At 39.4% G+C, this 18,328-nt stretch overlaps 1 protein-coding gene across 1 annotated transcript in view; it reads left to right on the top strand.

The window, feature by feature from the left end:
* Nucleotides 1-18,328, top strand: part of MSH3 (mutS homolog 3) — a 119,434-nt gene that overhangs the window by 42,390 nt on the left and 58,716 nt on the right. Inside the window, 2 exon segments of the mRNA XM_062613899.1 lie at nucleotides 7,331-7,415; nucleotides 8,161-8,270. Coding sequence (XP_062469883.1) covers nucleotides 7,331-7,415; nucleotides 8,161-8,270 — 195 coding nt within the window.

The following is an 18,328-nucleotide window of genomic DNA, read 5'->3' as shown; positions in this document are numbered from 1 at the left end:
TACTGAGGGAAGAAATTTTAAAGTTTGTCAGTCAGTACCAGCCATCCCATCTCAACCTCAGTTTTATTTTGAAAACAAAATTTGGGGCTTTTTTGAAAGCTTAAGCAAGAAAATTAATGCTGTAATTTAGCTTTGCAGATGTTTTCATGAGGTGTGTAACTAATTTTTATTTTGCAGAGCTGTGGAAGCAGGTATAAATGCTAATGTGTTGTAATGTTTAGGCAATACTCAGCAGGTCTGTTTGAGTTGGTGAATCTAGTTATCAATTATAAAGGAAACAGAAGTTCAACACATCCTGGCTGTCTCAAAAATCCCTTGTGTTGGCTCAGTGGTACCTAGTGGAAAACAATCGTGCAAGAAGTTGTTAATAGACTGTCAGTGTTTCTGCAAAGTTAGTATAAGGCCACACAGACATGGAAATAATCTTGGTTTTCCCTGTGTAGTCCCAATGCTTAGGTTTATGAGATAGGCTCAAATGATTACTCAAAATATGTAACAGGATTATACAAGTGGAGTGAAATGAAAACAGAAAGATACTGCCACTAAAGCATCTTTTTATCCTGTCTTGGAGAAGTATAAAAAAGTACTATCCTACCTGTCTTATGCTTGAAAATATCATTGAGGCTTATTAAATGCATTATTAAACCTTCTTTAGCTGTCATGGTTCCTGTGCAAAATATTACTCTGGTTGTCTCACTGTTCCTCTGTCCTATAACTAGGTAGGATTTAACAATGTAAGTTTGGCTGCAAACTGAAAACTTTGAATTATATTATGTTGGTTGTAGATAATTCACATTTTGTAGGAGATTCTTCAAGTTTCAAGCTTTGATTTTGAAGGGGTCCCTATGTTACCAGGTTTTTTAAATGCAGCTGCTTTTAAAAATTGACTGCGAATGTCAGCTTTGAAAGTTTTCCAGGTATCTATTAAAATATTTGGAAATATACCTGGGTTGTCTGGATTTTAGAATGGATTTTCATCTGTAAATTGCCCTTCTCCACTCCAAGTACTATTAAAATGCTGGGCCTAATTAGGAAAGAATACCTGTCCATTCTAAGCTGTCTTCCCTGCCTATTCCGTCAAGGGGCACTCTGATCTCTGGTGTATTAGCACTGTGGTGTCCCCACTCATCCTCTTTGGATGGCTTTATGGTTGGGGTTTTTTGAAAATACTTGGGTGGCTGGAGAAATCTTTTTTGAGAGTCTCTGAAGAAGAAAGTGAAGTCCAAGGAAACGCCATTCTACAATCACACTTGCAGATTGATATTGTCGCAGTGCCTTATGTGTAATCAAGTAAGGTCAGTGTTCTTTCAGATGAGGGAAATAAAAAAATTAATCTTTTATATAGAAGTAATTCAGTAGCAATGGAGAAACATCATTATATGAAGGCTTATCTAACGACAGTCAGTAACATCTGTAATAGCCACATCTTAAAATCAAGTATAATTACAGATTGGGAAGGAAAACATTAAATCTTAGAGTTGACGTTTGTCTGCTGAAGGTTGCTCTAGTGGACTTTATGTGAAAGTATAAGCATCTGAATGGAAAGGCAATGAACTATTTGATATCTTGGTGATAGCTATGAAGAGATAAAATACATTCTTTGAGGTAACTTTGTTCCTGTGTTCAGGAGCTTGGATTCTACTGTACTTACTTCTAAAGCCTTTATTCCTTTGACTACCTCATACTGAATTCTGCTTGCTGTTTTTAGTGTGTTACGTACATGGAAATAGTGAACCAAATACTGATGCTAACTCAACCTCAGTATTTTTCCCAATGCCAGGGAAATAGCTAAACACTGAAAAGGGAAAGCTGAAAACCTTTGAAGCAGAGGGTGTCAGGCTCATGGATATTCTGTGTTTCTGCAGGAAATAAGGGAGAAATAGTTCCATTGCACTCTCAAGCAACTTAAAATTCTTAGGAGAATCCAGGCCAGTGAGCATATACTGATGAATCAGTGAGCATGAAGTCAGAGTTGTAAGGTAGTTTTCAGTTTATTAATATAAGTGACACAGATCTGGATGAAAAGGATGTATTTGATGAAGGAATGGCAGAAAAATTCCTTCCACTTCTGTACCTTCTTTGGATAAACACTTTCAGCTGAAATTTAAGAGCAAGAACCGTGAATCATATAGGTGATGAGGTATCATCAAGGGGAAAACAAGATTTGTTTTGATATTTAGATCAAGATTTTAAATCCACTTTTAAGATCATAAATAAAGCAAAACATTAAAAAGAAATAAAAAAGATATCTGCCCCACCACGGCCCTGGGATGTGGCTAGATTGCATTAAAGTTCTAGTAGCAAGTAAAAATAAATTTAACAATGAATGATAAAAGGTTCTTTTTGAATCACAATGTTTTAATACCTTTACATACAGAGGGACCTTTATTGGCTTTTGACAAGAAATTGGTACACATCTATGAGAGGTTTTCAAATTCAGTTGAGTACACAGTTTTGCTTGAAAAATCGCCATTTGCATAGCAGTTCCTGAGGAAATGTATCTTCATGTGTTTGAGTTTTACTGACATGTTTTTCAGCATATTTGAGACACAAGAGAGAGACTGTAGTTTTTAGATTTTGAACACTGATAGATGAACTCCAAAAAATGCAGGAAATGGAAGAGAGAGGTACCTTTATGAATGAGGGGAGTAGCTTTAGGATTGGAGAACTACCTGCAGTGAAGATAGAAGAGAGAGGCCAAAGTGAAAAATAGAATAATAGACAGGTTTGGGTTGGAAGGGACCTTAAAGCTCATGCAGTTCCAGTCCCCTGCCATGGGCAGGGACACCTCCCACTAGACCAGGTTGCTCCAAGCCCTGTCCAGCCTGGCCTTGAACACTGCCAGGGATGGGGCAGCCACAGCTTCCCTGGGCAACCTGTGCCAGGGCCTCACCACCCTCACAGGGAAGAACTTCTGCCTAAGAGCACATCTCAGTCTCCCCTCTGTCAGGTTAAAGTCATTCCCCTTGTCGTGTCCCTACAGGCCCTTGTCAAAAGCCCCTCTCCAGGTTTCTTGTAGCCCCTTTAGGCACTGACAGCTGTTCTAAGGTCTCCCTGGAGCCTAGTCTTCTCCAGAGCCCAGCTCTCTCAGCCTGTCTCCAGAGCAGAGCTGCTCCAGCCCTTGAAGCATCTCTGTGGCCTCCTCTGGACTTGCTTCAACAGCTCCACGTCCCTCTTGTGTTGCTGCCCCAGAGTTGGATGCAGGACTGCAGGGGGGGTCTCCCCAGAGCACAGCAGAGGGGGAGAATCCCCTCCTTCAACCTGCTGCTCACTTCAGGGATGCAGCCCAGCACATGTGGGTGGGGGCTTCTGGGCTGCAAACGCACGCTTCTGGGTCATGTTGAAAGAGGAGAGGGGAAGGTTAAAATGGCTTTGAGGGAGGAAGGGGATGAGAGAAATAATTAAGAGAAGTGTTTGTACCCTATAGTAGCTGTGGAAGGGAGCTGGCAAGGTGAAATTAAGAAGTCAAAATATAAATTTTTCAGCATAAAATGATGGCCATCTTTGAATTCTCAGGGGAATGTAGAAATTGAGGGAATGGTGTTCATATAGGGCTTTCATATCTCTTGAGTGTTAATGATGTCAGAATCATCATGTATACAAAACAATGCATGGATTTATTTACCAGCTTTCACTATGAGAAAGGGAGTACTGAAATTATTTTGGGAGGCTTGAAAGTCAGCTCAGGAGTATGAGGGACTGAAAAAGGCAAGGCACGGTTTTCAAATGCTAAGAAGTAGATGTTAAGAAGTAAGGAGCAAAGGATTTGCCATCTCTTTCATGGTCACAGAAAGGCAGCAGGAAGGACCTCTTGCTCTGTGGACATTTGGAGCTTGTAGAGTGCTGAGTCTGCATGCAGGGAAAACATGCTGAGGGAACACAGACATCTGGGTAGAACAAGGTTTAAGGCATACTTTTTGGGGTGAGTTCAGTGGGGAAAAAGTTGACTTGGTTCAGGCTAAATTGATGAAGATTAGTTTTGTTTCTCTTCAGTCTTCCCAGGTCCTTTCATTTCTGTTCTTGTTCTTTGTCTTGTATTTCTCATTTTTGTTTTGTGTATGTGTATTTATTTTGTTCCTGGTTTAGCCAGAAGTTTCTGGATTCCTGTCACATCAGGGATACAGATCAGAAGTTCTACAGCCCTGTGGCTATATCAGCTAATTTAAAACTGCTTAATTAAATACAAAGCATGCTGTCCTTCACTACGTAAACTGTGGTGTCTTTCTTATCTAAAGAAAGCTAATGCTTCTGAGAGACTTGTTTTTACCTCTTAAGGCTGAATAGAGGTTCCTGCAATTCTTGTCTGCATATGTAGGTTTGTTGTGTGGTTTATTCACCCTTAGAAGTCTCAAAGACATGGACTCTAAGGGTCTGTAAAAGGTAATTGAGCAGAGGAAATCTGCTGCTTAGTAGGCCTTCCATACAGTGCCTTGCAGCTTCGCTCAAAGCTTTACAGATTTGCAAAATTAAAGTAGTTGAAAACCACTGATCTGAATAACATGCATTTGCTTAGACTGGGTTATTGAATAAGAAATTATATGTAAAATCTCCTGTGGAGAGAATAATGAATAAAGCATGAAAGATGCCTTTCACTGCAAGTTCCTCAGGAGGCAGAATGACCAAGATGATCCAGTGTCACAGGTAGCACAAAATAATTGAAGTCTGAGGATGCAGTTCACTGTCCTAAAGCAATCATAGTAACCCATTAATACTCATCAAGTGTGGTAAAAAGTAATTTGATGGGTAGGAACGTCTTACTCATGAGTATTCCTCCAAAGTTTCCTAAATCTTACTAGAAGATTGTGTTTCTTCCTCTTCCCCTCCCCCACTTTCATTTTTCTCAGCCCCGACTGCATAATCCTACTTTGCCTTGCTCCTTATTAGTGGACCTGCCAGCTGTTTCCATCACCTTGTTATGACACAGTTGTAAGCCTGTTTTTTGAAACTCGGGTCATACCGTCACCTGCAGAAGGAATTACAGGATTGTGATCCAGTTGAAGTGACTTTGAAGGGTCATTTTTACTGATGCAGAAGATGGCTGATAGCAGCACATCAGAATTTCTCACAAGCGATGTGTCGACACCCTTGCTGGAAAACCAGCACTGACTTAGTATTTCTTTACAATCTTCTCCTTACTCCATTTGGTTCTTACAGTTCCTACAGAGACTCTTGTCTTTTTTCTTTTTTATCAAGTTATCATCCGAAGCTGAAGGAAGATGAGGGGGTGGAGGCAAAACATGTTCTGTGCTGTGACATCTGGAATTGTTGGTTGGGCATATACTGCCATTGATCTTTGTTATTATTCATATATTCTAAGCTCTCAATTACCGGGGTTAATAGCAGGGTGGAATAACTCAGATAAAGCAAACACCTGGATAATATAAAACACATCATTTATGCTATGAGAACAACTTCAGCATATCTGATTCTGAAAGAATAGTAAATACACTCCACACTTGCAATGGAGCAATCAGTTGTTTTCAAATACTAGTGGAGAGCAGGGTTGCTGTGAACAGAATATGCTCTGTGTTAAGTGCTCTGAAGCCATCTAAGGGCGGAAAACAATAAACATAGTAAATCCACTACCTTGAAGCTCACATATGGGTGATTAAGGCTTGATAGAAACAGCCAAAAGCATCCTTTTTGCTGTCGGGAAGAGATGGAAAGGCGTGGCTCTTACCTGGCTGGGTTTAAGAGATCACAGGCTGTAGTAGTGGCAAACTGAAACGCAGCAGCAAATGGGGAAACTGCAGTTTAGGTAGGTCCTAGATGCAGAAGATGTGCTTTTGCTTTTGGAAGAGGGGGTAGGGTTTCGTGGTTGATCGTAGAGATTGGGAGCCAAGAAAAAAATCATTCCTGCTTAATTTTTACCAGCATCAGCAGTTGTGATTGAAGATAATAAAAGGAATTATTGTGTTGTTGCTTATAAAATACTGTGTACTATGGAAAGTGCTGCTGCTTTTGCCTCCCAAGGTTTTATTTTACTGGTCAACTTTGGTTGCACACTAGAGCAGAATAATTATGATTATGGTTACAGTTCTGAGTCTGCTCTGCTTTCAAACTCATTGAACTTCTTGAGGGCATTCAGTTGAATCAAACTTTATAAACATCTTCTTCATATATATATTAATATAGATACCAATATAGATACTGATATAGGTAGATATATCCTGTGGAAAATACTCCTAAGTAGACCCATTACTTAGGAACAAGTTTGCTAGTAGGCCCAGACACCTGCATACAGAATAAATATATAACATTAGTCTCTGAATATTTCATGTTTCTGAAAGTTTTAGTGCTGGTTATATTTTTAATGCAGCAATAATGCAGCTGTGTATGCCTGACAGCAAAGTTTGAGCATTTGGGTGCTCCCCCAGAGAGTTTGAAATTGAATGCACTGAAACAAATTTTCTGAAAAGTCAATAAAGCAGTTTTAAATCCTACCCAGGAAATAATTCTGTTTAGTCTAAGACAATAAAGAGCGCCCTAGATTTGTGCAAAGGGCAGTCAGCAGTATGATTAACCTAGACAATCATGACTTGATTTGTCAGAAGCATTTAGTGAGGATCTTGCACTTCACATCACGGTCCTGACTACCACATGTGTATGTCTGAGTCTGAAATAATTTTCAGGCCTTTCATGAAGGCCTGAGATTCATAGTTGACTCAGGAATCTAATACAATTATTAATGTTGATTCTAAAGTAATGTAACTTTTGGGTTGGTCTCATCCAGTTTTGTTAGGGAGTGTCAAAAAGTCAAGTAATTATAGTCATGGTTATTTCATATTAGAAGTAAAATCACATAGTTTGAATATACTCTATTTTAATTTTCCTAAACAGCCTGTTTAAATTTGTAGCACTAGTGGAAAATAATAATGTATATTTTGATGTGCTGGTTTGATGATTAGCTGTGCTAAAAATCTGTTCCACTCTTAGAGCAGTAATTCTTAGTCCCATCCCTGCCCCCATATCCTACAGTGGTCATAAGAGAACACTAACAAAACCATACTTTTTCAATTTCGTCAGAGACTGAAGAAGGGGTACTTTCTTAACCATTTAGTGGATCACGATAAAGTAACAGGAGAGATGGATTTTATTCTGAGCTGTATCACAGTCATTGTAGGAAACTGGGAAGTGAGTCATAAATCTTGTTTTCCCAAGCAGTAAATTAAAAGAAGTCATCAATGTTGTGTTCTTTTATTTATTTGAATTAATTTTAATTTCTCACTTGATTTTTTTTTTTTTTTACGTAACTATTGAGTACTCTAGTGTGTGACTGTTAGGTCTGTGCCTGGATTTAAAATATAACATTTGAAATTCTTCCCCTCAGCAATTTCAAACAGTTGTCAAGTGAAACTGAATATATGACAATTAATGGGACAACAATGAAAAATCTTGAAATTTTACAGAATCAGGTAAGAACAATATAGTGTTATTTTTAAAAAATGATGACATTTTCGCAGCTGTTTGACATTCTGTTCCCAAGGATGTTTGTTAAGTTAGTTTGTAAATCTCACTGTGAAGGTTTAAATTATTTTAAATGGGATCAAACTGAAGGAGGATTCCATTTTCAGCATAAATGAATGTTAATGTATGCTGGCTTTTAGTATGAATTAGGAAACTTATTGCACTTTGACTAGCAAAGAGCTTTCCTAAAGTTTGAGTTCTTGAGCCAGCTGCAGTCAAGAGATGCGACTGCAGTAGGGTTTGTTTTGCCTTTTGTGCTACTGCACAGACCTTTATGCTCAGACATAATTTAACTTATTCGAGCCATCTTCTGGAAAGACTTTCCGGCTAAAGGAAAGACATGCTTGAGTATCTTATGATACATACCTACTTTATGTAGAGCAGTAGCAGTGAACAAGTTCAGTAAACAGATGTGTATTTGCCATATCTTAAAGTCTAAGCAGAATGTTTAAGTAGTGTGGTGAATTTCTGTGATGTCTTTCACCAGAATCCTTCAGTCATAGAGTGGTTTGAACTGGTTCAAAGCCAGGTTGGTCAGGGCTTGGAGCAGCCTGGTCTAGTGGAAGGTGTCCCTGCCCTTGACAGAGGTTTGGAACAAGATGAGCTTTAAGGTCACTTCCTGTCTGAACCAGTCTGTGATTCTACATCATTGATTTTTCAGTTAAAAATAATAATGCCATTTTTTATTTTTAGACTGATAGGAAAACAAAAGGAAGCCTACTCTGGGTCTTGGATCATACTAAAACTTCCTTTGGACGTCGAAGATTGAAGAAATGGGTAACCCAACCCCTCATGAAATGCAGGTGAGGTAGTTCTTTATCTTGGCCTAAATCTGCATTTTATAATTATGATGCTGAGTATGGCCAATGTATTTATTTTTCACGAAGGCCTGAGATCGATAGTTTACTCAGGAAGTAATAGAAGATGTGGACATTATAGAATCATAGAATCATAGAATAGTTAGGGTTGGAAAGGACCTTAAGATCATCTAGTTCCAACCCCCCTGCCGTGGGCAGGGACACCTTATGCTAAATCATATCACCCAAGGCCTCATCCAACCTGGTCTTGAACACTGATATATAGGCTAGAAAGAATTAAACATTTCTGGGCACAGAACATCTAAGTAGCTCAGAATAGTATATTTGGAGCAAGACAGAAATTCCTATGCAGAAATCACATTGGATAAAAATTCTAATTCAGTATCATTTTTAAGACAGTGGGTGAGTACTACCTTCTATTGGAGGATGTCTTATTCCCAAACTTGCCAATTAATGTTTTATGTCTTTCTTGCATCATAAGCATTTACATCCTTAATGTATTTAACTTATTCTAAAGTAACTATGAATGTTATCTGTGTATACAGTGTATTGCATATGAAAGTATTTCTTTTCATTAGTTCTTAAATGTGATGATGGGTTGGTCATTTTCGTATTTTGAGGTATGCTTTATTTATTAATGCTTTATTTTGTAATACAGTTGTGCTTTTTTTACTTGTTTGTCTTGAAAAGGACTCCATCTTCCCTGATTTTCCTTTGTAGATTTTATTGAAGTGTTGTGCTTGAATATGTAATAAATAACAGTATTGAGTCCATGGACTGTTTGTTGCCTGCATTTTAAGATTTTGTATCTGTTCCTTTATGCATTCCCTCAACATTGTCAGTGTGCAATCTATTCAGTTGTCATTTTTTTCACTTCAGTTACAGCATACAGAAAATTCCTCTCTTTTGTTTACCTTAAATAGTTTGTCCATCTGTTTTACTTTTGTAAATGTATTAAACAGTTTTGCATTTTTATTAATTTTTAACAGTTTTGAATAGTGAGATATACCAATATTTTAGCTGTTGGTAATTTACAAATGTTTCTAGAGAAGCATTTTTATTTTCCTTGACCAGAGGTAATACAATTTAGGTTACAGCACCATACTTCTGAATAATTGTTGCTGAATTTTCTTATTAGCCTTTTTGTAAGGATCTTTTCCCAGTAGTGTTAGAAAAACATGTAACTATTTTTTCCCTCCTATTTTGTCAATTTAGAACATTAGAGACCTTTTTCATTTGCAGGAGCCTACTGGTTAGACTGTTTAAAGTTGCAGTTTCTGACAGGGATTTAAGAAATCTATTTCAGTATGCCTTTTTAAAAAAAAATAATCTTTCTGATAATAGCTTTTATATATCATACCCACTTCAAAAAGGCTTTTGATGTAACCATCCTAAATAGTATTAGGCTTTGCGGAAGTTAATTATGTACCTGGTGTTCACCTTAAAAGCATATATATGGATTTTCTGGGCCACTTTACAAGAATAAATTGAAATAAATTGGTTTATTTCTTTTTCTGCCCTTGAGGGTGCCTTGTGGCCTTTGGGGAATTGTTTGTGAAGTTATCAGCTGGGAGAGCCAGAGTGCAGGCTCTGGTCTGGCATGGTGGCAGCACAGATGATGGGGACCTAAAAAAATTGTGCCTTAATCTGTTTTTCTCCCAAATGATCAGATATCTGATGCAACAGCTGAAATACCATTCAACAATCAAATAGACAAACTTCCTATCTAGACGCTGAGGATAGAAAACTGCTTGCATGGGGACTTCAACCTTTCCTTCTTAGCCAGTTGTCGTGGTTTAAACCCAGTCAGGTAGCTTGTTCACTCACTCCCAGTGAGTGGTGCCGAGCTGACAACAATCGAGGTCCGTGTCCGTCTCCCCCCCCCGCCTCCCCGCACCGGGGCTCTCCCCTTCCCCGCTCCCGGAGGAACGGGGAGGAGGATCGAGAGAGTGCAACTCCTACGGGTTGAGACAAAAACAGTCCAGCAACAAATCACCACCGCTACTATCAGCTAAAACAATGATAAGGGAAAATAACAAGGGAAGAGAATACGATACCACCGGCCAAGAAAACGAGTTCCACCCGGAAGCCCCTGTCCTTCCGGGTAACTCCCAGTTACCCCTCACCCCGGGCATGACGTGCTGTGGTATGGAATACCTCCCCGGCTAGCCCGGGTCAGGCGCCCCGTCTCTGCTTCCTCACAGCCTCCCCTCCTCCCTGGCAGAGCATGAGCCTCACAAAGTCCTTGGCCAAACCAAAATATCCTTGTTATCAGCTCTGTTCCCGAGCTGAAAGTCAAAACACTGCACTGCACCAGTTAACACAAAGGAAAAACATGACTGCTACTGCGGAACCCAGGACACCAGTAAATTTAGTTTAAATTCTCCCATGCCTCCAGCTTTACAAGGTTGCAGGTTTGGTTTCTTGTCTTTCTCCTCTGCTCTTTGCTACTTCTAGAGACTGATAAATGTTCCCTTTTTCAGCCTTCTTAGTATGAAAGAAGGTTTGATGGTTGGAGATGACAGGAGTCCTCAGATAAACCTAGAATGCTATTTTGTTTCTGTGTATTTCTCCATTTCTGAATCCTGATCTGTAATTTCACATACTTGGTGCATCAGACATTCAGCAGTATTGTTCCAATAATGCACACAAATGCACTTAGAGAACATTCTGTAATTGTAATTCACCTGTGCCTCCTGGATTGACATTTTTAGAGGAAGTAAGATTTCTGTACTGCATCTTTTGCAGTCAGTGGGTAGGTGCAGTTTTCTTGCTGTATCAAAAATGAGAGGGTGTGATTATTGCTTTGTGCCTGATAGTTGAAAATCACTTGGGATGATAAGTGAATTCCAGTGGAAAAAACATACAGTAGGTTGAATAAAGGTAGAATGTGTACAGGGAGCTCATTTGGACAAACTTGGAGATAACCATTAGATCATCAGTGATGTAATACATTCAGCGAATTTTAAGCATTAGACATTTGCAATTTTGAGGTAAAAAAAAAAGGCTTAACCAAGAAAGGTGCAATGTCCTTGCTTGTTCAATACAAAGATAATGAGATAAGAATGTATGAGTCATCAAGAACTGAGCATTTTAGGAAGAATCAGGAAACGTATTGGTTTTTGTAGGAGTTAATATCTTCATGGATCACAGAAGTGTTATCTTGCCTTGCCTATCTGCCTTTGAAATGTAAGTTCCGTGCGGTGCCTTTCTTGCCTAACTTACATGAGGGAAGCAGAAAGAAAAGGAAAGCAGGGGGAGGAAGAGCAGGGAGTGAGCGAGTGGCTGCGTGGTTCTGAGTTGCTGTCTGGGCTTAAACCGCGACACAATGCTGCTTGCCCAGTCTGGAGTCTAAACAGAGTAGGCAGTTCTAGAATGAATATTGCATCTGTTGCCTCATTCAGTGTTAGTGCCTGTGCCTTGCTCAGCTGTTGATTCTTGCACAGTTTTGCAAGAAAATTGTTTCCTTAGTACCAAACAAACACATTGCTCGACCTTGTCAAGGTGGCTAAATTAAACAAAATGGTCAAAACTGGAAAAGAGAGACAAATAGCACAATTATTATTTGGCAGCTGAAGTTGCAAAGCCTCTGTCCATCATATTTGAAAAGTCATAGCAGTCAAGTGAAGATAACAACAACAGGAAAAAAGGGAAATACAATTCCCATTTTTCAAGGAGGGGAAAGGCAAACACCCAGGAAACTACAGACCAGTCAGTCTCTCCTCTGTGCCTGGCAGGATCTTGGAGCAGATTCTCCTGGAAACCATGCGAAGGCACATGAATAACAGGTGTTTAGTGGCAGCAAGAATGGCTTCACTAAGCGCAAATCATGCCTGACCAATTTGGTTGCCTTCTATGATAGGGCCACCATGGAACTGATGGACAGGAGCAGAGCAGCTGACATTGTCTGCATGGGCATGTGCAAAATGTTTGACACTGTCCTGCACAACATCCTTGTCTCTAAACTGGAGAGACATACATTTGATGGGTGGACCACTTGATTGATAAAGAACTGGCTGGATGACCTTGTGGTCAAAGGCTCAAAGTCCAACTGGAAATGGGTAACGAGTGGTGTCCCTCAGGGTTCGGTGTTGAGGCTGATCCTGTTCCACATAATTGTCAGCGACATGAACAGTGGGATTGTTGCACTTTCAGCAAGTTTGCTGATGACACCAATCTGTGTGGTCCAGTTGACATGCTGGAGGGGATCCAGAGGGACCGTGACACACTTGAGATGTGGCCACTGCCAACCTCATGGAGTTCAACAAAGCAAGTGCAGGGTCCTGCATCTGGTTTGAGACAATCTCAGGCACAGCTACAGGCTGGGCGGAGAAGAGATTCAGAGCAGCCCTGTGGAGAAGGACTTGGGGACCTTGGTTGATGAGAAACTGAACATGAGCCAGCTTCAGTGTGTGCTTGCAGCCCCAGAAAGCCAACCATATCCTGGGCTGCATCAAAAGGAGCGTGACCGGCAGGTCAAAGGAGGTGATCCTGCCCCTCTACTCTGCTCTTGTGAGACCTCACCTGGAGTATTGTGTGCAGTTCTGGTGTCCTCAACATATAAAGGCCATGGAACTGTTGGAGCAAGTGCAGAGGAGGGCCACGAGGATGATCAGGGGAATGGAGCACCTCCTGTATGAAGACACCTCCCGTACGGGGCTGTTCAGCCTGGAGAAGAGAAGGCTGCGTGGAGACCTCATAGCAGCCTTCCAGTATCTGAAGGAGGCCTACAAGGATGCTAGGTAGGGAGCCTTCATCAGGGTCTGTAGTGGTAGGCAAGGGTTTTAAACTTAGGGGAAGTTCAGGTTAAATATAAGGAAGAAGTTCTTTACTGTGAGGGTAGTGAGGCACTGGAACAGGTTGCCCAAAGAAGTGGTAAATGCTCCATCCCTGGTGGTGTTCAAGTCCAGGTTGGACACGGCTTGGAGCAACCTGGCCTAGTTGAAGGTGTCCCTGTCTGTGGTAGGGGATTGGAACCAGATGATCTAAGGTCCTTTCCAGCCCAGTCCATTCTATGATTATGTGGAGGTTTATTACTTCCATATTAGATCATGCTGTAAAGGTAGTAAAGCGGTCTCTATGTACTTAAATGTATAACTTGGATAATTAATGATGTATGTATCATACTGAGCAATTTATAGCCACTGTAGGGGAATATGTGTAGAATTCCGTTCCTGTGAAGAGAACTCTGTGGCCTGTATGTATAGAAAGTATTGCGCAAGGGATTACCCCCACCCCCCCCCCAGTATATTTCTGGAGAGGTATAATATCTTTTAAATGCCAGTGGGTGGGCATCATGAAGTGTCATTTCTAGTACTGTAGCCAGGGAGAAGGTAGAGACTTTGTTATCTAAGTGGAAGATAACCTGGAAAATGCTGATGCTTGCCTTTTTTGCAGAAGCGCTTATTTTATCAGTTAGAAGAGTATCTAGTGCAAAATCTTAAAATCTTGGGGGTGGGGGAGTAGAAGACGGCTCCAGGAAGAACAGTCTTCAATACCTAAAGGAGGGCTACAGGAAAACTGAAGAGGGGCTTTTGACAAAGGCTTGGAGGGACACGACAAGGGGGAATGGTTTTAACCTGACAGAGGAGAGATGAAATGGGATCTTAGAAAGTTCTTCCCTGTGAGGGTGGTGAGGCCCTATCACAGGTTGCCCAGGGAAGCTGTGGCTGCCCCATCTCTGGCAGCATTCAAGGCCAGGTTGGACAGGGCTTGAACCAACTTGGCCTAGTGGAAGGTGTCCCTACCTATGGCAGGGGACTGAAACTGGATTATTTCTAAGTTCCCTCCAAACCAAACCACTCCTTAATTCTGTGAGTTCATGGTTTTATGACGTTGTTCATGTTCTTGTTTCCAAGGCATGCTGTTTGCCACAAGTGACTTCAGTGTTTCTTGCCTGCATTTATTTGTAGTCACTTTGTACTAATTTGATCTTTTTCTAGTTAAAGCTAATGTTCAAATCTCAATGAAGGAGAAAAATTGTATGTATTGAGAGAGGTGACAAAAAACATTTTAACCTTTGATTTGCAGGGTAGAAAAATGGAATTTTTAATTACTCCTCAAAAATAGGATTTCCATTTTTTTTCCCCTGTGATTCTAGTAGTCTTTTTGCCCCGTTTTTTCCAGTTCTGGGTGAGGTGGTGCTTTTATTAAGGCTGAATGAATGTCTTGTAGGATAGTATTAATAGTTACTGTTAGTCTGAATATGCTTTGCCTGGAAAGAGCATAGGATGACCATAGCTTTAATTTAGCAAACTCAAAACTGCACAATCCAGAACTGCAGACAGTTCCTTATTTACCACCAAAGAAGGGAAAGAGTATAAATTGGTATTACTAATGCAGTAGACTTTCATTTGGAGGATATATACTGTAGAACTGGGAAGAAGGGCCCTTTACAGTAATGATGGAAACATGTGTTTCCTAATACAAAAATAGCTTGTTCTATATCATCTCACTCTGAATGTATTGAGTGCCCTTTCATTTATACATGTATACACAAACTACTGTCTTAAAGAAAAGTATTTCAAGTTTGACTTTGTCCTTGTTCCCATAATCAAGATACCTGGGCAGTAAAACAAACTACCTAGTGGTCTTTAAAGAAACCCATTTGAAGACACATTTGATACCATCAGCATGCAGAGCAGGATTAGTATCTTCTATTGCAGCGCTGATTTAGGAATAAAATCCATCCATTCCTACAGCAGAATTCCATGGGCTAGTTTTCCTCCTAAGAATAAAGATTTTATAGCATCAGTGCCAATATAAAATGCACAAATGCAGGTTACAGCATAAGCCTGAGATCTCAAAATTGTTGTAGTAAAGAAAAAGATTGCAGCATCATCACATGTACTTATTTACTGTTGTTGTTGGGTGTGTGTTGGTACCACTGAATGCTCGTATCTCCGTATAAATGTAGTAATCAAGCATTCATTCATGTCGGCTAAAGTAGCTAACAGTTCCCTTTATTTTGCACAAATAGCCAAAATATATTGTGTGTGAACATAAACAAAAGTGATTGATTACCATTTGTGTATTTTATACATTCTTATAACAGATGTGAAGGCAAAGTTTATGGTATTTTTATATTGCTGTGCAGTATTTGAGATCCATTCAGGAATATTGTCTTCTTGTGGCTGCCTGTTTATTTAGGGGAATGTTGGATCTCTCTGAAGAGGTATGAATGGTGAGTTTTGACAGTAAATTCTTCTGTTTCTCCTGAACGTAAAAAACCTAGGGAAACAGATCTGGAAGGATGTTAATTTTTTTTTTTTTATTTTTTTTTAGGTTTCACTTAAATTGCACCATAGTAATTATGTTATAATTACCCTTGTTTGCACATTTTCTTTGTTGCTTATGCATAGAATTGCAGCAGTCACAGCACAATTTAACAATTCTGGATTTATCCCATAAAGTTAGCCAGTCTAACTTGGCCACATAAGTAAAAAAAACACTGGGTATTTTTGTTTGCCTGTTCTTTAAAAAGACATATATAGTTTACTGATTACATAGTGCTAATTCTACCATGGCTTTGGGTTTTGATGGCATTAATTGCTGGTTATGAAAGAGTGGTCTAAAGCAGGATACACTGCACGGTCTTTAAATTAATTATCTCATTTAATGTCTTTGTAAACTGTGTTCTGAAGGAAGGTCAAGAAAAAGGCAGAATATAAGTGCATAAAAATATAAAGCAGCAGAAATCAGAATAGCCTTCAGTTTGTCCTGTGTTTGAAATCAGGCAGTTACCAGAGGCGAGCATGAGAACAAGGTGGCTGGGTAATATTAGCTCCCCGGGGCATTCTCCCAGCTTCCAACAATTTGCAGTTTAGGGACTTTGTCAGTCACAATAGTATCTTGAATCTTCCCAATGTTTCTTAAAAATGGTAGGTAGGCAGGAGGCTGCTAGGCTTTGGTCTAGATGCTATAGTTCAAGGAAAGCAACCTTTGTTATTTTGTATCCTTCAGTGTATTTTTTCAGCTGTTGAATTCTTGTGACTGGTAGCTTTACATACTTCTCTGTTATTAGATTAAGTGATTTCTGATAAATTCGTATTTACTCACCTTGTATAAAAATTGAACCTTATATTACTGAAAATTTTATGTGGTTTTTATGAAGCAGTTTACATTTAACAATTTCAGTCTGCTTTAGATTGTATGATACGTTACCACATCTAAAAATGTTAGGTTTGCTTCCCTGTATGAGGGATCAGCAGGTCTGCTAGCACCCTAGCAACAAGAAGTCCTGTTTAGATTGTTAAGATGTTCAGATGTTAATTCAGTTGCAGTGCAGCCTTCTGCTTTGTCAAAATAATTTTTAGTTCAGGATTCAAATATTTCCCTGTTTGCTAGTTTTCTCTGTTGTTCACATATCTGGCAGCAGAATAATACAGGGGAGTATCTCATGATTTAATTTCAAGTAGTTCATTTACATGACTAGAATAAAAAAAAATCTGCAGTTAGAATTTGTTATGTTTAAGTGCATTGCAAAATGATTTTAGTATTAATGATGCTATTCTTGGATGGAGAGTATGGCAGAAATATGCGTATTGCTTTTAGTTAACTGACTTACATTGTTTCACAGAAGATTGTTTGGAAAATTGAATAAAGCTCAGGTTGCTGACATGGTTTATACAGATGGGAAAGAATAGGCTAATACTGCACCTAAATAGAATATGAAGTAGTAGCCAGTTTATAAAATGTGAGACAGTTTCTTAGCGTAAGCTGTTGAGTTTCTTTATAATGCTGGTTTCAAATTTTTTAGTGGTGGAATTTTTTTCCAGATCATGCAGAGATTAGAAACCCCAAACTGTACATCAAATCTGCTGAATAACTGTGCAGTGCAGAACAAATTTGAAGTGGTTTAAAAGTGGTCTGAGTAATATATTGATGCTCAACAAAATTTTTATTAGCTTACATATAAATATTTAAAGTTCAAAAGCATAGTCTCAAATTAATCATCTGGCTGTTTTTATAATTTCCATGTCCTTCCTTCCTCATGCACATAGGATTTTGCATAATTCACTGTTTTTTCGGCTTTTGAAATAGGAATCCCTTTATGTTTTGTTTACAGGTGGAAAAAAATAGGTCATTTGAGGCTGGATGCTATTTTCCTGACTTTCTTATTTGTAGGATTAAAGAAGAAAAACTGTATGGATGCTTAGTTTTAGATTACTGGAACTACAGTAACATAGCCATATATGAGGATGATTAAAGTGCAGATTAAGCTTTGAAGGGGGGAGAATTTTTAATATCTGCATCTACTTTACATATTATTGGCTCTTTTCAATTGGCCACATAGTTACAATCATCCTGTTTAAGTGGCAGTGTTCTGGAACAGAATTCTGCTGCTTACACATGCTTTTTATAATAAAAATACAGATTATTTTCTTCTTTAAGGTATATGTGTTCATAATTCAGCATTTCAGTACTCCTTCAGGCAGAGGAGTGTTCCAGGGTGTCAAGTACAGTGAATTTTAATAATCCTCCGTGAAAATATAATTGTGGGTGATGATATTGACCTTTCAGATTTTCAGTGTCTCTGTTTGCTTATTTCAAAGCTATGTACTTGGGTTATTTTATTACTTTGTCACTGGTATTAATGCTTCTCAGCTTCCATTATCCAGCTGTAGTGTGCAGCGCCTTGCTGACTGATGTAAAAAGCTTAAACCTCTGTTGTCTTGAATATACTGTGTGGATGCCAACAGCTTGGCCTTCAGTTGTGTAGTTGCATAACTTCTCATAACCCTGCCAGTCTACACCAGATACATGATTGTGTCTCTTAAGGATCAGATTTAAAGCTTGGATGTGTTCCGTGTTGAAAACAAGAACCACTCTGTGGGTCTGAGTAGTTGTGCTGGTGGTAGCTGCTGTCTGCTGCTGTTGCTTGCAGGTTGCTTGGCTGTGCAGAACAGGATTAATGTTTAATTCGGTGCTTTTGGAGTTGCTGGAGGAGTGGAACAGTGGTAAGGGAGAAGTTGTTTTTGTGACCTGCAGTAGGGCTGTGAAGCAGAGCCTACAAAGTCTGACATTTCTGTTTTCCTCAGGGC

This window comes from Pezoporus occidentalis, unplaced genomic scaffold, assembly GCF_034315485.1.
Source record: "Pezoporus occidentalis ecotype Australia unplaced genomic scaffold, CSIRO_AGI_Poc_V1 ctg170, whole genome shotgun sequence".
In the NCBI taxonomy this organism is placed as follows: Eukaryota; Metazoa; Chordata; class Aves; order Psittaciformes; family Psittacidae; genus Pezoporus; species Pezoporus occidentalis.
The sequence above is the reverse complement of the archived record's forward strand: the minus strand, read 5'-3'. Positions and strand labels throughout refer to the sequence as shown.